Source organism: Bemisia tabaci, chromosome 2 (assembly GCF_918797505.1).
Source record: "Bemisia tabaci chromosome 2, PGI_BMITA_v3".
Taxonomy (NCBI): Eukaryota; Metazoa; Arthropoda; class Insecta; order Hemiptera; family Aleyrodidae; genus Bemisia; species Bemisia tabaci.
In genome coordinates, this window is record NC_092794.1 from 21,272,934 (window position 1) to 21,292,344 (window position 19,411).

At 39.3% G+C, this 19,411-nt stretch overlaps 1 protein-coding gene across 2 annotated transcripts in view; it reads left to right on the forward strand.

The window, feature by feature from the left end:
* Window positions 1-33: 33 nt before the first annotated feature.
* MFS16 (major facilitator superfamily transporter 16) overlaps window positions 34-19,411 on the forward strand; it is a 34,575-nt gene continuing 15,197 nt past the window's right edge. The window contains exons 1-5 of one of the 2 annotated variants that reach the window (XM_019060852.2): window positions 34-354; window positions 16,112-16,275; window positions 17,078-17,156; window positions 18,170-18,305; window positions 19,262-19,343. In XM_019060852.2, the coding sequence (XP_018916397.1) occupies window positions 257-354; window positions 16,112-16,275; window positions 17,078-17,156; window positions 18,170-18,305; window positions 19,262-19,343 (559 nt within the window). In that variant the 5' untranslated portion in view covers window positions 34-256. The remainder of the gene's footprint in view (window positions 355-16,111; window positions 16,276-17,077; window positions 17,157-18,169; window positions 18,306-19,261; window positions 19,344-19,411) is intronic. The other variant, XM_019060853.2, reaches the window with a different exon arrangement.

The window sequence follows — 19,411 nt, forward strand, 5'->3', positions numbered from 1 at the left end:
TGGCCATCAGTCCAGCTCTCTGCGCAGTCTATGATCTCAATTGTCAATAATAGACAAAGACAACAATACAAAAATAATTATTTCTGATCATGGAGTCTGTAACATCAGTATGGTTGAAAATTTTCTCATTCCCTAGAAAAAAGAAAATGATTTAGCTGCCCGTCGCAGCTGATTAGTGATTAGTGCCAATTACTAAGTCCTCCTTGATCTTTAGTGTACCTTCAATTTTTGTGATACATTTCTTTTCGACCTCATCATGTCAATGCAGAGCCGAAATTTACCTGTAGGAGTCAGGGTAGTTCTTGGTATTTCAAGGAAATGTTGCGCCAGAGTATCCTTCAATCGTAACGTTCTGTAAGTAACAATATTTACTTATTTTGAAACAAATTCACATTTTTATTCAGGCAAGTTGTTTGGGTAGCTGAAAGAAATCGGAATTTGTTCGGCTCTTACACACCCAAATACGTCACCCCGAACGAGCTGAAACTGAACTGCTGGCCAATCAGAAGCCCTAGAACAGAATTAAGGGCAGTAGCACTGCATTCTAAGTTTTTTTAAGTATGCCTATTTTTCCTAATTGAATGGATCGTGCGGCAAGGTCGATAGACCCAGGTCAGTCCGCCAACAAGATGTTCTTTGGAATTTTCCAACCTGGCGACAAATTCTTCAAATTTGCTGTTTCACTGCTTTCCAAACTTTTCCCCGATTTGCGTTGCTCCCTTCCACAGTTCCCCTCCCCCCTGATCTTTCCGATTTGCACAAGACCTATGTAATCGGATCAAGGGAACAGCAGAGTGGGACAAGCAAATAGGGGGAATCAGTCTGCAATGCAGACAGCCCTCGCCCCCATTTTGCAGTGATTATCACACTCAGCTTTCCTAAAGGACTGATGAAGGTCTATCGACTTTGATCGGTAGTTCCCATGTAGGTGTATGAATAAGTCTGGGAATCTACGCCTGTCTCATGTAAGTGGAAATTGAAGCAGCCATTTGCATTGTAGCCCCTTTTATAGCGGATCTTTAGAAATATACATGAAATTTTTATGTGGAAGGCTCTGAAAAAAAGGCCAGTAAAAGTGCAGGTATGCTTGTTTTTCTGAGCAGCTGCTACTTGGACAAGCAGCAGTGAAGCTTATTACATTATCATTGTCTTGGTTAGACAAGATAGACCAGAGGAATGAACTGATCCATCTTTTACAAGCCCCCCCCCCCCCCCTCCCTCCTTAAAAAACTGTATGCAATTGATTTGTGGTAAGTAAACATAAGAAATCAGCATTTTTCAAAATTAATTTTAAAAAAAAATAAAAATAAAAAAAACACTCGCTAGAAGCAGGCTCAACTAGGTTCTCCTGGCATGTATGAGGTTTTTAGTCCTCCTTCCTCAATTGAATTGACCTTCCTCCATTTTTAACGCATATTCCTGATCAAGAAGCAAAAGACTAAGAAAAAAAATCTCCAAAAATGGAGCTTCTAAGTCCGTCACACAATTGCGAGTTAAGTACTTTTTCTTGTGTACAATTTTGTGAGAAACACCATGGTACCACTGGTTTTTTCAGAGACAAACCCCCAAGCCCCAAAAAAAACTCTTAAAGTTGAAGCCATAAAGGAGGGAATCTGCCACAATACACTGAGACACACTCCTCCTTTATATATACCTAGTCAAAATGGCACAGGTTGGGAGCAAATACGTGAATAGGGTTGTCATTGTTTCAGCCTCGGTGTTTGAAAATAATGCGGCAACTTTTCCACTATATTTGTTTTCTGTCAGAGTTTGACGGGATATAGAGGTGGACTCTCAGCATAGCGCAGGGGACCTGGATCCCCTCTATCCTAATCTCAACTTCAAGAGCTTTTTTGAGCTCGGAAGTTTGTTCCAGAGAAACATATTCATGTGTAAATATTTACATAAAACAATTTCAACATACTTGTACAAGTATGTTGAAAAGGATTGAGTTCTATGGAAAAATATTGTCAAATTTGGGTTCTGTGCTCCCGAAAAACCATTATACCTAAAAAATGAAGCAAATCCGTTGATAGGTGGCTGAAATACGCCTACACTTGCACGAAAAGTTTTCTTTTGTTATACCCTCTCTCAAAATGTATCACAAGACAGGGGTTGTCATTTGGCAAAAGAAGTTAAGGTCGCCCCCTCTCCCACTCCCTTGCAGGGGACCAAAAAGTAGGTCACTTTGACTTAAGAAAATTGACTTTTGCATCTCTCAGGAAAAAATAGTCTCCCTATTTGTCCCAGATTACTCCCTTTTTTTGCATTCTCTCTCATTATATGTTTACATTTTGGTGCTAAGAAAACACTAATTTTTTTTCCCTTTCTCTGGAGTAAGACCAAAAATGTTTGTCATTAGGATACTATTGAAGTACTGATTTTACAATGCTGGGTCCTTAATAACAATTGTTCTGAACATGTGTGATTGCATTGCATCAAAACGAGCCCGAAAATATACATAACATTATTGTTACACGTTACACGCCAAGGAAGGGTACTTTGGTGGGACACTTCAAAATTAAAATTTTTAAAGTCTGAAAAAAGAATCTGAATAGATTTTTCGAGGTCTTCTGTAAATCGGAATCGATTTTTCGAGTCGAAATCGAATTATTGAAAAAAAATGAAATTTCCTACGTTGATGTGTCACATAAGGCCTAAGTTTTGTGAAACCCGAGTTTCATCTCAAGTTCAGTTTTCGTAGTACCTATTTTTGTTTTTGGCGCCGAACTTTGGTTTTTAAGTGTTTTAAAATTGAATTCGAAAAAAATCAATTATTTTCATCCGATTTTAAAATTGAATAGATTTTTTTACCGAAAATCAAATCGTTTTCCCGAAAGCGATGTAGGAATTCGAAAAAATCGTCATCCCTACAACCCATGAGTCAAAAGTGTGATTTTTTTTCGTTCCAAATAAACGCCCGCCCCGGGTGCCTTTCTCAACGCTCGTCAATTTTTTTTTTTTTTTTTTTTTTTTGGGGGGGGGGGGTGTGTTTTTTTGCGCTATCTATCGACAAAACGAATTTTCGCGAATTCGACATGAATACCAATTTGATTATTTTCCGAGATTTCGATAGCTCCGTGAGTCACCTATCAATGCCTTGAATTTGCCCTCAAATTTTCGATAGCTTATTTTTTTTCATGGATGGAACCAGGAACCAACCGTCACCCAACCGCAATTTCGATGTTTTGACATGACCGGAATAAGACGCACCCAACGACCCCCTTCGTACTAGCACGGTTTTAATCTTTCACGGAACACCTAATGGCGAGAAGGCAAGTTCGTCGAGGTTGCGCCGGTACAGTCATCGGTTCTGCCACTTACTACTGCCATGATAGCGAAGAGAGCAGTAAGTACATTTCTGCATGGGACATGATTAGCACGTGCTTTTATGTGTCTCGAGGTTCGTCCCAGCATGCACTTACTGCTCTCTTCGCTTTCACGGCAGACAAGTCGTCTTCCAAGACCTCGTAGTCCGAGAGCCAGACGACTTTGAGTGACAAACTCGGGATACATGTTTTGACCCCCTAAATCGATAGCCTTGCATGCACTGAAACGGAAAATTTTTGTCTGCCGCCCTCTAGCCTGTGCCATCACCCTCATCTAGGCCCTCAAAGTGGTCCAAAAAACACCATCTGGTGACAAACTCCTGACGCTCGGCAGACAAGTCTATTATTAAAGATCATACCCAGGGTGACTAGAAAAACTTTGTCTGCCGCCTTCTAGCCTGTGCCATCACCCTCATCTAGGCCCTCAAAGTGGTCCAAAAAACACCATCTGGTGACAAACTCCTGACGCTCGGCAGACAAGTCTATTATTAAAGATCATACCCAGGGTGACTAGAAAAACTTTGTCTGCCGCCTTCTAGCCTGTGCCATCACCCTCATCTAGGCCCTCAAAGTGGTCCAAAAAACACCATCTGGTGACAAACTCCTGACGCCTAGTGCGGTTGCAGATGTACTCCTGTGAGCAGCTTGTGTAATAAAGTTTGAATGATACATCATTCTCTTCGTTTTTTCGTGTAGAATCCGATTTTCGATGTTGTCAAGTCCAAAAATGATGCTGGTGCCCCCAATTCAAGATGGCGCCCAAAATGGCCGCCCCGGGGGTCAAAATTCCAAAATTTGAGAATATTGTCGAGTTTGGTATCCATTTATATGTAATTTTGGTCGTAGAATTCATATCTGGTGTCAAAAAATAATTTCAACCCCTTAGGGTCCGTCAAATCCAAGATGGCGGCCAAAATTTCAACTTTAATGATAATTACCCAAGATGCACCTTTCACTGTCGAATGACGTGTCTTCATTTATGTTAATTAGGTCAGAAAACCTACAAGGGAGGTCTACAATGCCACTGCACCCTATGGAGGGCCAGGGTTCACCCCCTCCTACCCCCAATATGGCCGCCGCGGAGGGCATAAATAGTGACATTCTCTCAGAACGTCATAGTAGGTAATGCCATGTGTCCATTCCTATGTAATTTGAGGCGTAAATTCCAAATTTCAAGTCATAAATCGCAAATGTGAGACTTGCAATGGCTTATACCCTATATGGGGCCAGGGGAACCCCCTCAACCCCCTCTTCTTTCTAATATGGCTGCCATGGGGGGCATAAATAGTGAAATTCTCTCAGGACGTCATGTGAGGTGTCGATTCATAACATTGGGACCATATACGTTTTCAGATCCCAGAAATCGTCCAGAATTAAGAAAACACATAACTTCCAAGGGAAATTATGAACTTGATTTATCGACTTTTTTCACCCTGAAATGTCCGCTATTCCAATATTCGCCCACATAGGAACAGTGAAATTCTCTCAAAGCGGCATAGTAGGTGTCGATTTGTTTTTAATCTGAGGCGTGGATTTCGAATCACAAGTCAAAACATGTAAATATCCCATAGTGACGAAAATACTTATATATGGCAACCGCTTTGGCCTACATTTTGGACTAAAAATGCTGCTTGGGTTCATTTTTGTCGAAAGAGCTGGAAATGAATTGGTGATTTTAATGGTAATTGACAAATTTCACGCGTATTCTTTTTCTATGTACGCAAAGGACTCAGATGGGCGTCTGTTTTTTTCATTTTTAAAAATTCCCACAAAAATATAATTTTTTTGCCGACGAAGTATGTATCTGCATTCAGAGTTCCTATGTTATTGTTTATGAACGCACTCAGTTTAATTGCAATTAAAACAACTGGATAATTGAGTGCTTTTTGTAGCGCAGGGTTTCGTCTCCTAGTAGAAGCGACACCTACAGTTTCCTGCGTTATCTGCAACAAAACGCACGCTCCTGCTAGAAGAAAATCGATTACAAAAAGAACCATCTATTATCCAGTTATCTAATAATGAAAGAACCAGAAACCAATATGAATCCTCTGTGTACATTTGAAAAAGAACACCGGTGAAATATGTCAATCACCATTAAATTATCCGATTCATTTCCAGCTCTTTCGACATAACTGAACCCAACCCAAGATGCATTCTTTATTCCAAGATGAAGGCCAGAGCGATTGCCATGCTTAAGTGTTTTTGTCACTTTGAGATATTGACGATTTCTGACTTAAAATTCGGAATCTACGCCTCAACTTACATGAGAATCGACACCTCACATGCCGCTTTGAGAGAATTTCACTGCAACTATGTCCCCCCGGCGGCCGTTTTGAAGAGGGTACGGGGCTGCTCCTGGCCCCGCGTAGGGTGAAATGGCCTCAACTTACATGAGAATCGACACCTCACATGCCGCTTTGAGAGAATTTCACTGCAACTATGTCCCCCCGGCGGCCGTTTTGAAGAGGGTACGGGGTTGCTCCTGGCCCCCCGTAGGGGTAATGGCATTCCAGACCTCTAATTTGCGATTTCCGACTTGGAATTCCGAATCTACACCTCTATTTACATTAGAATCGACACCTCACATGCCGCTTTGAGAGAATTTCACTGCAACTATGCCCCCCCCCCCCGGCGACCGTTTTGAAGAGGGTAGGGGGCTGCTCCTGGCCCCGCGTAGGGTGAAATGGCATTCCAGACCTCTAATTTGCGATTTTCAACTTGGAATTCGGAATATAAGCCTCTACTTACATAAGAATCGACACCTCACATGACGTCCTGAGAGAATTTCACTATTTATGCCCCCCATGGCAGCCATATTAGAAAGAAGAGGGGGTTGAGGGGGTTCCCCTGGCCCCATATAGGGTATAAGCCATTGCAAGTCTCACATTTGCGATTTATGACTTGAAATTTGGAATTTACGCCTCAAATTACATAGGAATGGACACCTACTATGACGTTCTGAGAGAATGTCACTATTTATGCCCTCCGCGGCGGCCATATTGGGGGTAGGAGGGGGTGAACCCTGGCCCTCCATAGGGTGCAGTGGCATTGTAGACCTCCCTTGTAGGTTTTCTGACCTAATTAACATAAATGAAGACACGTCATTCGACAGTGAAAGGTGCATCTTGGGTAATTATCATTAAAGTTGAAATTTTGGCCGCCATCTTGGATTTGACGGACCCTAAGGGGTTGAAATTATTTTTTGACACCAGATATGAATTCTACGACCAAAATTACATATAAATGGATACCAAACTCGACAATATTCTCAAATTTTGGAATTTTGACCCCCGGGGCGGCCATTTTGGGCGCCATCTTGAATTGGGGGCACCAGCATCATTTTTGGACTTGACAACATCGAAAATCGGATTCTACACGAAAAAACGAAGAGAATGATGTATCATTCAAACTTTATTACACAAGCTGCTCACAGGAGTACATCTGCAACCGCACTAGGCGTCAGGAGTTTGTCACCAGATGGTGTTTTTTGGACCACTTTGAGGGCCTAGATGAGGGTGATGGCACAGGCTAGAAGGCGGCAGACAAAGTTTTTCTAGTCACCCTGGGTATGATCTTTAATAATAGACTTGTCTGCCGAGCGTCAGGAGTTTGTCACCAGATGGTGTTTTTTGGACCACTTTGAGGGCCTAGATGAGGGTGATGGCACAGGCTAGAAGGCGGCAGACAAAGTTTTTCTAGTCACCCTGGGTATGATCTTTAATAATAGACTTGTCTGCCGAGCGTCAGGAGTTTGTCACCAGATGGTGTTTTTTGGACCACTTTGAGGGCCTAGATGAGGGTGATGGCACAGGCTAGAAGGCGGCAGACAAAAATTTTCCGTTTCAGTGCATGCAAGGCTATCGATTTAGGGGGTCAAAACATGTATCCCGAGTTTGTCACTCAAAGTCGTCTGGCTCTCAGACTATCGACTCCAAGAAGGGACGTGAGAACGGCCAGTCACTGCGAGCACTCGTGAGCAGTATCGTTTGCCGTGATTTTGCCTCGGGTCAAAGGCCATTGATAATGCTCAACGTCAGCATCTTAAGCCGGGTCTCCCTAAGAAATCGCTGAGCGCCGCGCCATGCACTACAGCTAGTTTCCAGTTGCCGTTCAGCTGCGTGTTTGTAGTAATGAAAGGCAACTTAAATTGGAAAAATCGCACAAAATCTCGAACTATGTTTTGTATTTCGAAAATCAATATAACCGAAATCACAATTGGATCGCATTTAGCAAAAAGGAACCAGCGCAATTACAGTGTTGTAATAATGTTGCTTCTTCATAATCATCTAAAAAAATATCCCAGAAGAGCGAATAGTTTTTGTCCAAAAATTGTTAGTTTTAAAAAAAGAAATCTGTAAATTTTAACTTGTATGACAAGTTAAATTTACAGGATTTTGAGTATTTTCAAAAGAAAAAAAGAAGTTGCCTGATTTTGAAAACACTGCAATCGCGCTGGTTACTTTCTGCTAAATGCGATCCAATTTAAGGTCATGATTTCGTCGAGTCCCCTTTGCCAGATCGCACGGCTGCAAATGTGCAAAAAAATTGTCCGCGTGCAGCTGATGTGAAAAATTTTATGATGTATCATTCTCTTATAATTCTCTTTATAGTTATGAAACATGGAGTCCGATTTTTAACGTTTCGAGCTTCGAAAAGATACCTCGGGGGGTCAGAGTTCTAAAATTCAAGTGTATTGTCGAGTTTTATGTCCACCTCCACGTGATTTTGGCCGAAGAATTGATTCTCTATTGAATTTGAAAAAGTGGCCTTTTTTCTGAAGGGAATTTTGAGGCATAGTACAGGGGAGATTTTACACACAAAAAAAATTAAAAGTAAAAATAAAATAAAAATTAGAGCAGTTGATTTGTATATTGACAACTTTTAAAAACTTCAAAATTCAGGTACACATTTATTTCACTAAAATCAGCCCTTTTGAGCTATTTACCCCCCCCCCCCCCCTCCCCCGGCGCCTTAAATCCCTGAATATAATCATGCTCCAAGTTGACTTAGAGAGGGGGGAGGACTTGTTCGGGCGCGATTCAAGTGAATTTTTTCTGGGCATACGAAAAAACTTAAAAACAACTTAGACGCAGATAACCTCATTTTTGTATTTGTTCTATTTTTCCTTTAATTTCTGAACTAGAGATTTGCATATTCCTCGCGTTGGCAAAATGAAAACTGAGGGCAAAATATTCCGCGTTATTACGAGTAAACGGAAGTTTTTAAGAACGGTTAGTTTCGATAAACTGGCCCTGACTTTATCATCGGTCCTCTTGAAAGATGTCGATTTCTCACGAAGCAAAGACGTTGAGCAGTCACATACATTGTTGCACGATGTAGTGTTGCCGATGTTTTTGTAATTCTATTGAGTAATTTCGTGTAATTTTTCTCCTGCAAGTCACCAATTTTGAAATCGCACTGATTGCCGCGTGCAATGGTCGTTCCAAATGGAGTGGACAGAGCCAAATTCACTGGGCTTAACGGCATTGCAACGTTGCAATTTTTTGACTGATATTTTATTTATTATTTACTGACGAGTGGGAAATTGCCAGAAAAGAAACCGTCGAAAGATATCTCAGCTACATTTTTAAGGGAAAAAATCCAAACAAATTTAAACGTATAGGTATTCACATCCATTCTTTCTTTACGGACGGAATAAAGGATTTTGGTTGGCGTGTTTTTTAGGAGAGAGATTTGGAGAACGGAAAATCAAAATTTAAGTTTTCGGCATATAACCGTCTACTGTAGGTGTCTCGAGAACAAGCTGCTAATGGTTAATGGCTCTGTTCGTTTTTGTGCCAAATGAGGGCTGGCAGGTTTATTTTGATTCAACAGTCTTTAGTATCAAACGTATAGGAGACTGGAACTTTAAAAATTAATGTCCCTAAACTACGATTTTTGAACAAGAAACTTCAAACGGTCATAATCTTAGTAACAACCAAACGACAATTAAAATGAAAATAATAATGAAAAAGATTTTCCGTCCCATTAATTTTGGAGGTTTTTCAAGAGTTGTCTTTAAAATTGATGATTTTTCCTAAAATACAACCGTTGCCGTGATAAAAATTGGCGATAGGAGCTGCGTTTCAAAATACCATAGGAGTTCTTATAGCCGACTGAAGAAGGCGATAAAAAATTATACAGCCGGGCTATAGTTCCTGTCGCCGGGCTTTACACTTTCTCGTCTGGCTGTTGCTTTTTCGCCATCGGCTATAAAAGGCTATAAGAAATTGTGTAGAAATTCGTGTGCTTTGTAAATCCTTAAGTTTGTACGGAATCACCTTAATATTTACATAACGCACATTATATTTTCCTTTACTACATATTTTTTTCATCAATTAAAAATCCATACAGAGTGTGCAAACATTTCAAAGTCATGAGTTGAAAAACGCTGAATCCACGAGATTAAATATTAGAGCCTAACACAAAGCGGAGCGGCGGCGCACTGGCGCCTACAAACCTAACAGGGATACTTCACGCATTGCGCAATGCGTGAAGTATCCCTGTTAGGTTTGTAGGCGCCAATGCGCGTTTCGCGCTGGCTGCCCGCCCGCCGCCGCCGCAGCGTACCACGACGCTTGAAGCAACTATTTCACACCAGAGTTATTGCACAGTATCATACGAAATTGAAGGCGCTCCAACATATTAGGAATGGCAGGCATCCTTCAAAAGTACGGAGCTTTCCTCGCAAAATAAATCAAGATACTACGGCCCAAAAAGAGAGCGGTAGTCCAAAAACTCACCAAGTCCTAGCATCCGTAATTAGTAACGTTTAGCATACACTTTACCGCCAGGCTGTTGCTTAATCGCCATCGGCTATAAAAGGCTATAAGAAATTGTGTTGCCGGCCATAGAAGCTATTGGAAATCTTACAGCCGGCTGTAGGTCTATGGTATTTTGAAACGCAGATTCTGCTGCCAATTTTTACCAGGGTGCACTTGAAGAGCTCCAGTTAAATTTAACATTTTCAGACGTTTTTTGCATGTCATTAGTGCGTAAAAAAATGCCTATCGACGGTGAAACTACCAAACCACGTATCTCGTTTGCAGTGTTTAAAAATCTACGCTCGCATTTTATTTTTTTGAAGAAGACCAAATCAATATCATTTCTTGAAATTTTCACAGAATTTTCTCCGCACGAAGAGGAAAAATCACAGAAATTTTCAAGACTGGACGTTAAGTAGTTTTTCATTTAAAAAATAAAGTATGACAGGAAGTCTGCGACGTCGCAAACCGAGATACGTGGTTTGGTAGTTTCACCGTCGCTATGCGTTGTGTCATCAATGTTTCAATTTTCATTTTTTTTTCAAAGCTAATATCTCTCCTTTTGTGGACGGTCACAAAATAATGAATCGTCGAGAAAAGCTTTAGCAACTTTGTAATCAAAGACAAAACATTTTAGAGATGAGATCCTGCCATAGAGTATACAGAGTCGTAATGTTAATGGGAGAGCTGGCGCCATGTTCTGGTCGACGAGTTCCGAGCCCGCTGTACGGCGAGCTTCGGTCATTTTTTAGATACATTTTCGATCCAAAATGGCGATGTACTTACACAATAATTCATTTCTTGTTTGTTTACATCGGATGGTTCCCATGTATCTAAAACGATCGATTTGGTATGTATTGAAAAAGTGATCCGGCGTGTGACACTGGAGTCTCGGAATCCAGGACCTGGAAAATGCTCAAAAGCTCTCTCATTTACATTACGACTCTATGTACTCTATGGATCCTCTTGGGATTTTTAGTGTAATTTCTCTAAAATTATTTATCTTTGGTTGCAGTGTAGTCGGAGATGCAACATTTTATTACTTTCTTACTAAAGGAAATTTCACTTGGAAATTTCATCAAACTTGATGAAATTTTTTGAAATTTGTTCAGTTAAATGAAATGATTACATTTTCTTAGTAAAATCCCACGACTGTCATTCCGGAATACAATACACTCTCTAGCTTTCGTCGGCTGAACGCAAATTGAAAATCCCTTCTCTCTCACTACCGCATTTAGAGCCATGAAAATTTTTTAATGAACTTCGTAAATTTTTTCACTTTCGCCAATTTGCTCCAAAAAAATCTCCTATTCGTTGTTATTGTTCATTGGATCGTAAAACCGATTCGCAGTAAATATAGATCTTGAGAACTGGATCCGACTCTTTTCATCTATATTCCAGAATTTTATTGAATAATATTAGATAAGACGACGATTCGAGTGTTGTCCAGAAGAGTTATTACTCGTCACTTCTTGCCTCGATCGTTTTTGCGCGGCTGTAATTCATTGATTTTCGATTGAAAGGAAATTCCAAAATAAGCAAATTGATCAAGTAGTTGACTGAGATTCTCCGTACCTATTCAGATGGGATTTAGAGATTATTTCTCCTCTTCAAACTTTGCACTAAAGTGGCAGATATCAGCCGCGCTTTCTTTTTTGTCCACGTGCCGGCTGCCTCGGCGGAATTTTGCTGTTTCAGCTTTCAGGACGCATTCAGTTTCGAGTCATATAACTTAAGCCGGGAAATCTTCTACAGCTATCATCACAACTGGAAAGAGCGTATTGTTGACCAAAGTAGGAAAGGGTGGTTTCATTACGCGAATTTTTTCGCATTAGTCTTCAAAGGGTTGCGTATTATAACGCTTTCTAATGATTTATTCCTCTACTTCTCAATTAATAAATTCCGAAAATGTGCTGTCTGTCACGCGGTAAAAAGTCAGCGTAACAGACAGCATATCGATGGTGAAACTGCAAAAATGCGTATATCGGTTGCGGTGTTTGAAAATCTCCCCTCTTATTTTATTTTTTAAAAGGACACCGAACCAACATCGTGGCTTGAAATTTTCACAGAATATTCTTCACATAGAGAAGAAAAATATCCGAAGTGCTCAATAAATGATGTTAAGTGGTTTTCCATATGAAAAATAAAGTATGACAGGAAGCCTGCAACGCCGCAAACCGATATACGCATTTCTGCAGTTTCACCATCGATATTTTTGGCCATTTATATATTAAAATTGAAGAGTAGAGCGATAAATCTTTGAAAAGCGTTAAAACACGTAACCCTGTGTAGATTAATGCAAAAAAAATTCGAGTAATTAGCATTACCACTAAAAATAGGACCGAAAAATGTGTTGTCTGTTACGGCGACCAAACTATTCCAGTTACCGTGAAACCACCCGAAAACGCTCAATGCCTAAGTTGGCAAAACTGTTTTGTCTTAATTTAGGTAAATGTATGTTAAACAATCTATTCTAGATGAGGCAGCAGCTGTCTCGCCTAGAATCGATAAATCCAATGCATTTAAATTAAGTATTAACAGTGTTGCCAACTTGCTGGAATCGTCAATGAAAACGCGCATCCTGTTGCACCGTCCAACGTTGCAGACTTCCCGTCATTCTTTATTTGTAATCCGAAAATGTACCAACGTCATTTGAAGAGTAGTTCAAAACCTGGCAAGCGCAACCGGGTGTTAGAACGATTGTGAAAAAAAAATGAGCCAAATAGGCAGATCTCTGAAATGATAAAAAAGATTATGCCGGATCCAATAATGTAGTTAGTTTTTAAAGACCGGGATCCTTCATACAATGATTCTCGTATGACGTCTCGCCATCATTAAAACATAACTAAAACAGTAGTAAAAATAAAAAAAAAAAACAAGAAGCTCGAGTTAGTTAAAACCAATTTAGTAATTCTTGCAACAGAATTAGTTAAGTTTAAGGCGATTAGGAGAGGTCATGGACTATATTTTACTAAATGGAAAAAATGGTTGTCTATTATCATTTTTGCATTTTAATCTTTTGATATTTATATATAAGGTGAGTATAATCCATGGATATAAAAATTAAAACATAAAATGAGTTTAACAAATTTTATCTTCGTGTCTTTTAATTTCGTGTTTCTCATCAAATAAACTAAAATTGCCTCGTGCCTTCTTCCTTGAACTTTAATGGTGAAACTGTCTCTTATCTTGTCTTCGCCCCGAAGGAGATACTTTTATTGGTAGGTAAACTGATTTCCGTTACCTGAGAGAATGGTGGAGGCAGGGCCGGATTTTCCTACTTGCCGCCCATGGGCCGCCTGTATTTTGCCGCCCCCTTCTCATTCGGCTTGAAACATCAATAAAAACCATCAAGTGCGAATGTGCCAGCGGGGGAGGGGTGCATAAGACGCGTTTACTCGTGTTGAACACATTTTTTGGGAAAGCCCTGTCAGCACTACTAGCAAAAGATCACGGAACTTTGCGCGAAAGTCAAGTTTCGTAAACCTATCTCTAATGGACAAGGCCTTCCATTCATAAAAAATGAACGAAAAAATTATGAAAGAACAAACAAAAAATTTGGTTTAATGATTTTAACTTCCGCCGCCGCGCCGCCGACCGCACCGTGTTTGGCGCAATGCGTGAAGTATTCACGCAGTCTTGTAGGCGCTATGCGTTTCACGCTGACCGCACTGTGTTTGCCGCAATGCGTGAAGTATTCATGCATTCTTGTAGGCGCTATCCGTTTCACGCTGACCGCAATGACCGGACTGTGTTTGATGCAATGCGTGAAGTATTCGTGCAGTCTTGTAGGCGCTAATATATGTTAAATGCCGATCGCCACGCCGAGGGTTTCTCCTTTTCATCTGAAGTCCTCGTCATCATTTCTCTCTAAGTCGCGCCGCTCCAGGCCAAATAGCGTGTTTGGTTTCTCTCTTAACTCGACTAATTGAAGGTGCTGTCTCTTGTATCACTGGAAGACGACAAAATTAGAAATTACTATACTCTCAGGAAATGAGAGATTTTGTCGTCTTTTCTCGTTAGTAATTTTTTTTTCTAAATCCGATTTTTTTTTATACCTACATTTACAAAAATTGCAAAATTTGCCGCCCCCTTTAGATTTGCCGCCATGGGCCGCGGCCCATGTGGCCAACCCCTTAATCCGGCCCTGTAGGTACTTTCATTTACTACATGCACGAATTGGCCGCGTTAAGTAGAAAGGAACCAAGCCACATCAGCTATTGCCAAATTTAAGTAGGCAATTCAATTTTTTACATGAAAACGGTCGTGCGGATTTTTTTGCAAATTCCAGTGAATCTTCTGCATAGTAAGAAGCAAATTCCCTAAAAATTTTCACAAAAAAATCCGCACAAAAGTTCTCTCGTTAAAAATTAAATTGTTCAGTTAAATCGGCAAAAGCTGACGTGGCTTGGTTCCTTTCTGCTATACGCGGTCCAATTCCACTTCTACTTAAGTATTTAGTCATTGATTCGTTTATGACCTGGATCTACTGATGTTCCAAGTCGATGACTTTGAAGCAATCAGTAGTGTAAAACATGTCCTCTACAAGCTTTGGGTCTTGTCTCGCCGGGTTCTAAACTGACCGTAGGTTGATGTAACTCCATTCTGACTGGACTTTTTTTCAACTCTTCTAGGAAAATAAATTTGTTGGGACACGCGCTCGAAATAAAATTTCTCAAGTATCCATGAAACGACTCGGCCGCATCCTTCGTTCTTATTCTCATGTGCATGTCAGTCGGTAGGGACCGCAGCCTTCATTGCGAAATGGTGACGTTGTAATACATTTGAACCATCAAACCATTTTGCGAAAAATGGCCGAAAAAATGGACGAATTCGCGATAAAAATCAGTATTAGTTTACTCCCTCCGTACAACAGGAAACGCTGAAATTGTGTTGAGGTGTAAGAAAAACGAGCAAGCGCCCTCAGTTAGTATCGCGTGCGATGAACACCGAACTAATTTCATTCTTACTCGTGGATGCAACTATTCGTACTCCATGGGTGTTCGAGTTGCATACGCACGGATTTGAAGGCGTTTTGACTCTCCACTAAAGACATCTCTTCAGACACCACCTTTTTACCCGCAGCGCCGCACGGCGCACAGTGCGGCCCTCTGTGGACGAAAATAAGAAATTCACAACTCAACTCCTAAATTTTGTTTTTTTTGTGTGTGAGGGGTGTGTGTGTGTGTGAGGGAGGGTGTGTGTGTTTGTCATCTTAAAAATATTCCTGACTCACAATGATGGTTAATTCTCACATTTTTCGTCCAAAACTTTTTTGAATTTGGGTAGAACCTGGGCGGAAAATGGCTCAAGAATTACTAGCTGGTCCATATGAAATCATCGCAAGTGAGGTGGCAATTGCCTGGAGAGTCAAAACGCCTGCACTTGCGTGTTTATGCAACACGGACATCCACAGAGCCCGAATATTTGCATCCAGGCTTTATGAAGAATATGTACGTCGCATGCTGTACTGAGGGCGCTTTGCTCGTTTCTTTTACACCTTGACTCGATTCCAGCGTTGCCATTTGTGCCGATGCAGTAAATTATTACTGATTTCTTTCGCGACATTGTGAATTCTTCGAAGAATGAAGAATATCTTCATCGTTTAAATGTATGAAAACAATGTCGGTCCCCAATATCACAAAAAATTCAGGTATTTAAGTATGATTGATGGAGTTCCCCTCAACTCAACCTACTTTAACTGGTCGTCCTTTGTTCGGATTTTCTTCCCTTTCAGAAAAATAATTTTGGGGTTTAGCGAGAGCGCCTGAATTCGAAAAATCAAAGTAAACGAATTCAGGTTAAAAATTAGTTTTTTTCCCTTTTTAAAGCAGCCAGTATTAGTCCAAAATAATGGTTTTTTGGGGCGTGTATTGCGAATTTTAGTCAAAATCAGTTCTAACATCCGTGCATTGATCAACATAAAAATTCGATTTAGGTACCAATTTTTTTTTTTTTTTTTTTTAATTTTTACTGTCGAAGGTCTCTAACTCTATTTTTTGTTTTATTATGTTTCAGAAACCAAAGTCTAGTTTTCTTTTTGACGTTTATGTCGTACACATTCTACCATGCAGCCCGAAAACCAATTAGTGTCGTTAAAAATGTACTGAATCAAAATTGTTCGAATTTAATACCACCTACCAACACAACCGATGATAACTGGTGTGACTGGGCACCTTTTGGTAAGTCATAATCATCTTTTTGTGCCAGCTTAGCAATTAAGTAAAACTCCTAACAACAAAGAATAAGGAAACACCAACACATGGGCAATGCAGCCTAAAAATAACATACTTGCTTAAAAGACCAATATGTTTTGGTATCCCAACAGCCCCATATTCAATTGGATGAAATGAAAGTGTATTAAAAAAATAAACAAAAGCGGGAAACCTTTGTATCTCAGTCTTAGGAAAAGAGAGGTAACCAGCAAATTGATTTGTGCGAATTCAAGCTGTACAATTCCCCTATCAATATCTTCCTAGACTGAATAGTAATGAGCCTTCATTGGGTTTTCTATTCTGACCATTTTGCCCCTGGACTTGGTTGGTGTAAAAGACTGTAATCATGGAAAAATGATGCTTTCTTAGAATCTAAAAGTGCCAAAAATCGAGATATTCTGAGGAATTGTGAATTTTACATAGTGACACAGTGAGAGATCTCTCTAACTCTAATAACCTATCACTCCTCTCTAACTGAGAGGAGAATAGTTCTTAAAAGAGGATACATCAATTGATGAGTACCTACTTAGATTCCGATAATGATACATTTATACCTGACATGTTAATATTTTCTAACTAATATATCCTGAGGAATGGTGAATTTTACATAGTGATCTCTCTTTAACTCTAGTAACCTATCTCTCTTTGCTAACTGAGAAGAGGATAATTCCTAAAAGGGTATACATCAATTAACGAGTACTTAGATTCCGATAATGGAACATTTATACCTAACATGTTAATATTTTCAAATGTTGTCCTTTTATTTTAGATGGCCCAAATGTCAAAGTTTTACTGGGTTACTTGGATTCCTCTTTCCTCTTCTCGTACGCCATAGCAATGTTCTTCAGGTAAGTTTTTTATGTCTTGGACATAAGATGTTCAGCTTTATTTGTCAAAAAGACTGTCATGCTTTTATCACTTTGTCTATTGACTATCAACATATAGATCATTTAAATATGGCTATCAATATAGATAGACATATCTGGACCTTGATATTTTTGCTATCTGTCCAAAAGATTACATTTAGAATACCAAGGAACTTAGCCCTCGGTAAATTTCAATATTATTGATATGATGTTCTTCACAACCCCCGAAGAATGATGAGCTTTTAAAGTTGAACTTTCTAAATATGTGCCAACCTCCAAAAAAGCGAGGCTTAATAGTGAATTTTTCAACACTCATAAAGGAATTATTCAGCAGAAATGTTGCAATCGCTGATTTGTGATCGAAGAGAGCTTTTTTTTCCCCTGCTGGCTGGGGACATAAGGTAGACAAAAATAATCAGATTCCTTTAAATAATAACAGCATATGGCGCAACATCTCAAAACACATAGTGGTAGTCACATCACTATGCATCTTCATTAGAAAATGTGTTTAAGGAGACCAAAAATTACATTTTTCAACCCTGCTTTTTGAACAGTGGCATGTAAAAAGTTTCATTTTAAAAACTCTGCAGAGAATTATGCTAGCAAGCAAGTGACAGAAGTTATATGAAATGTTAGAAGTATTTTAAAAAAATGGGAATGGTGCATAAAAATAAGTGTTTTTGTACAGCTACATGCAGTTAAATTATGTTTAACTGGGGTAGCTCATTTGTTCCTGATGTGACCCACCTCCCTATGCAAGAGGTTAAATTAGTAAAAAATTATCGCTGTCTTAATAAAGACTCTTACTTTAATTCATGCATCAAAAATTAACTCTGAAACAAAATAACTAAAAATATATTTGATCATATAAAATCTTAAGGTGAGGCAAAAACATTTTTTGAAAAACTTGATGTAATTTTTTAAAATCGCCTCATTTAACCCTGTCTTTGACTACAATTTGATATTTACCTGAAAGTAATACCTCTTTTTCTCAGTGGTTTCATTGCTGAAAGAGTGAATCTTCGCTATTATTTAAGTACTGGCATGATTTTATCTGGTCTGTCCTGCATCTTATTTGGATTAGCTTATGAGAATCAAATCCACTCTCTCACGTATTTCATCATTGTTCAGGTATGCATTTACTGTCTTCTATTTATTTCAACTCATTTGCCCTGAAAAACTCATTTATTTGCGTAAAATTTGATTATTTCCCTCAATTAAACAAAAGTATACTCCCTAGAAGAACTAATATGATTTCACACTCGCGTCTGCATTCATTTTTGTGTGCTTTTGAGACTACATTTAGAAATCAGATAATTGTACAAGTTCTTTATGATCAGAAGATTAGCTATCTTGAAAAAATGCTTTGGAGCTGTCAGTTCAGTGAAAATTGCTTTTAAAATCTTCAAAAATGGAGAAAAGGTGCTTTTACATGTATCTTCTAAGCACTTTTCAATTTTTTAACAGTTCGTTTGTAAAAAGTTGCAACTGCCAAACAACAAAACATCATCTAGAGGAAGGAAGAGTATTATGAGACCCGGCTAATAAGAGACTGCCTCCATAACTATGCTCTCTGGTGTGAAAAGAAGTAACACCTTAAGTGTGATGTTTATCTTTGTCTATATATTTCTACGTTCCTGTATTAATGCTGGACCGGAACAGATGAATAGAACTGGCAGGAGAAAGTGTCAAAATAACTTTAAATTTGTATTTGTGTTTGAAATTGGGTTATTCTCGCCTTCGTCGGCCGATTAAGTTAATAATATTTTCGAAAAAAACTGTCAAATATACCGTTTTGTAGCTTAAGATATGTGCTTCAACAATGTATTCATTGTTTTTAAATACATTTAAGCTGGGAGGCGTGAGGAGGCAAGTCTCCTTTCTGCCGATTAGCTACTTTTGGAGGTAATAAGAGACCCGGCTTTTGAATTCCATGGTTTAATATGAGACTTCGAAACAGGGTGACACGAACAGCCAGACTGCAGGAATGTGCCACAGAAAATTTGTCTTGTTCTGACTTTTTAAAAAGAATGTTCTCTAAAATGAACTGAGTGCCTCTCGTCTAATATGAGATTGCTAATTTTCAGATGTTTGGTGGTATAGTTCAGACAACTGGCTGGCCTGGTGTTGTTACTGTGATGGATAACTGGTTTGGAAAAGGGAAGAAAGGTTAGTTTTGAATTATAAGGAAAGCAACAATTACTGCATTCTAAAATTTCTACTTCCATTCTGTTTTT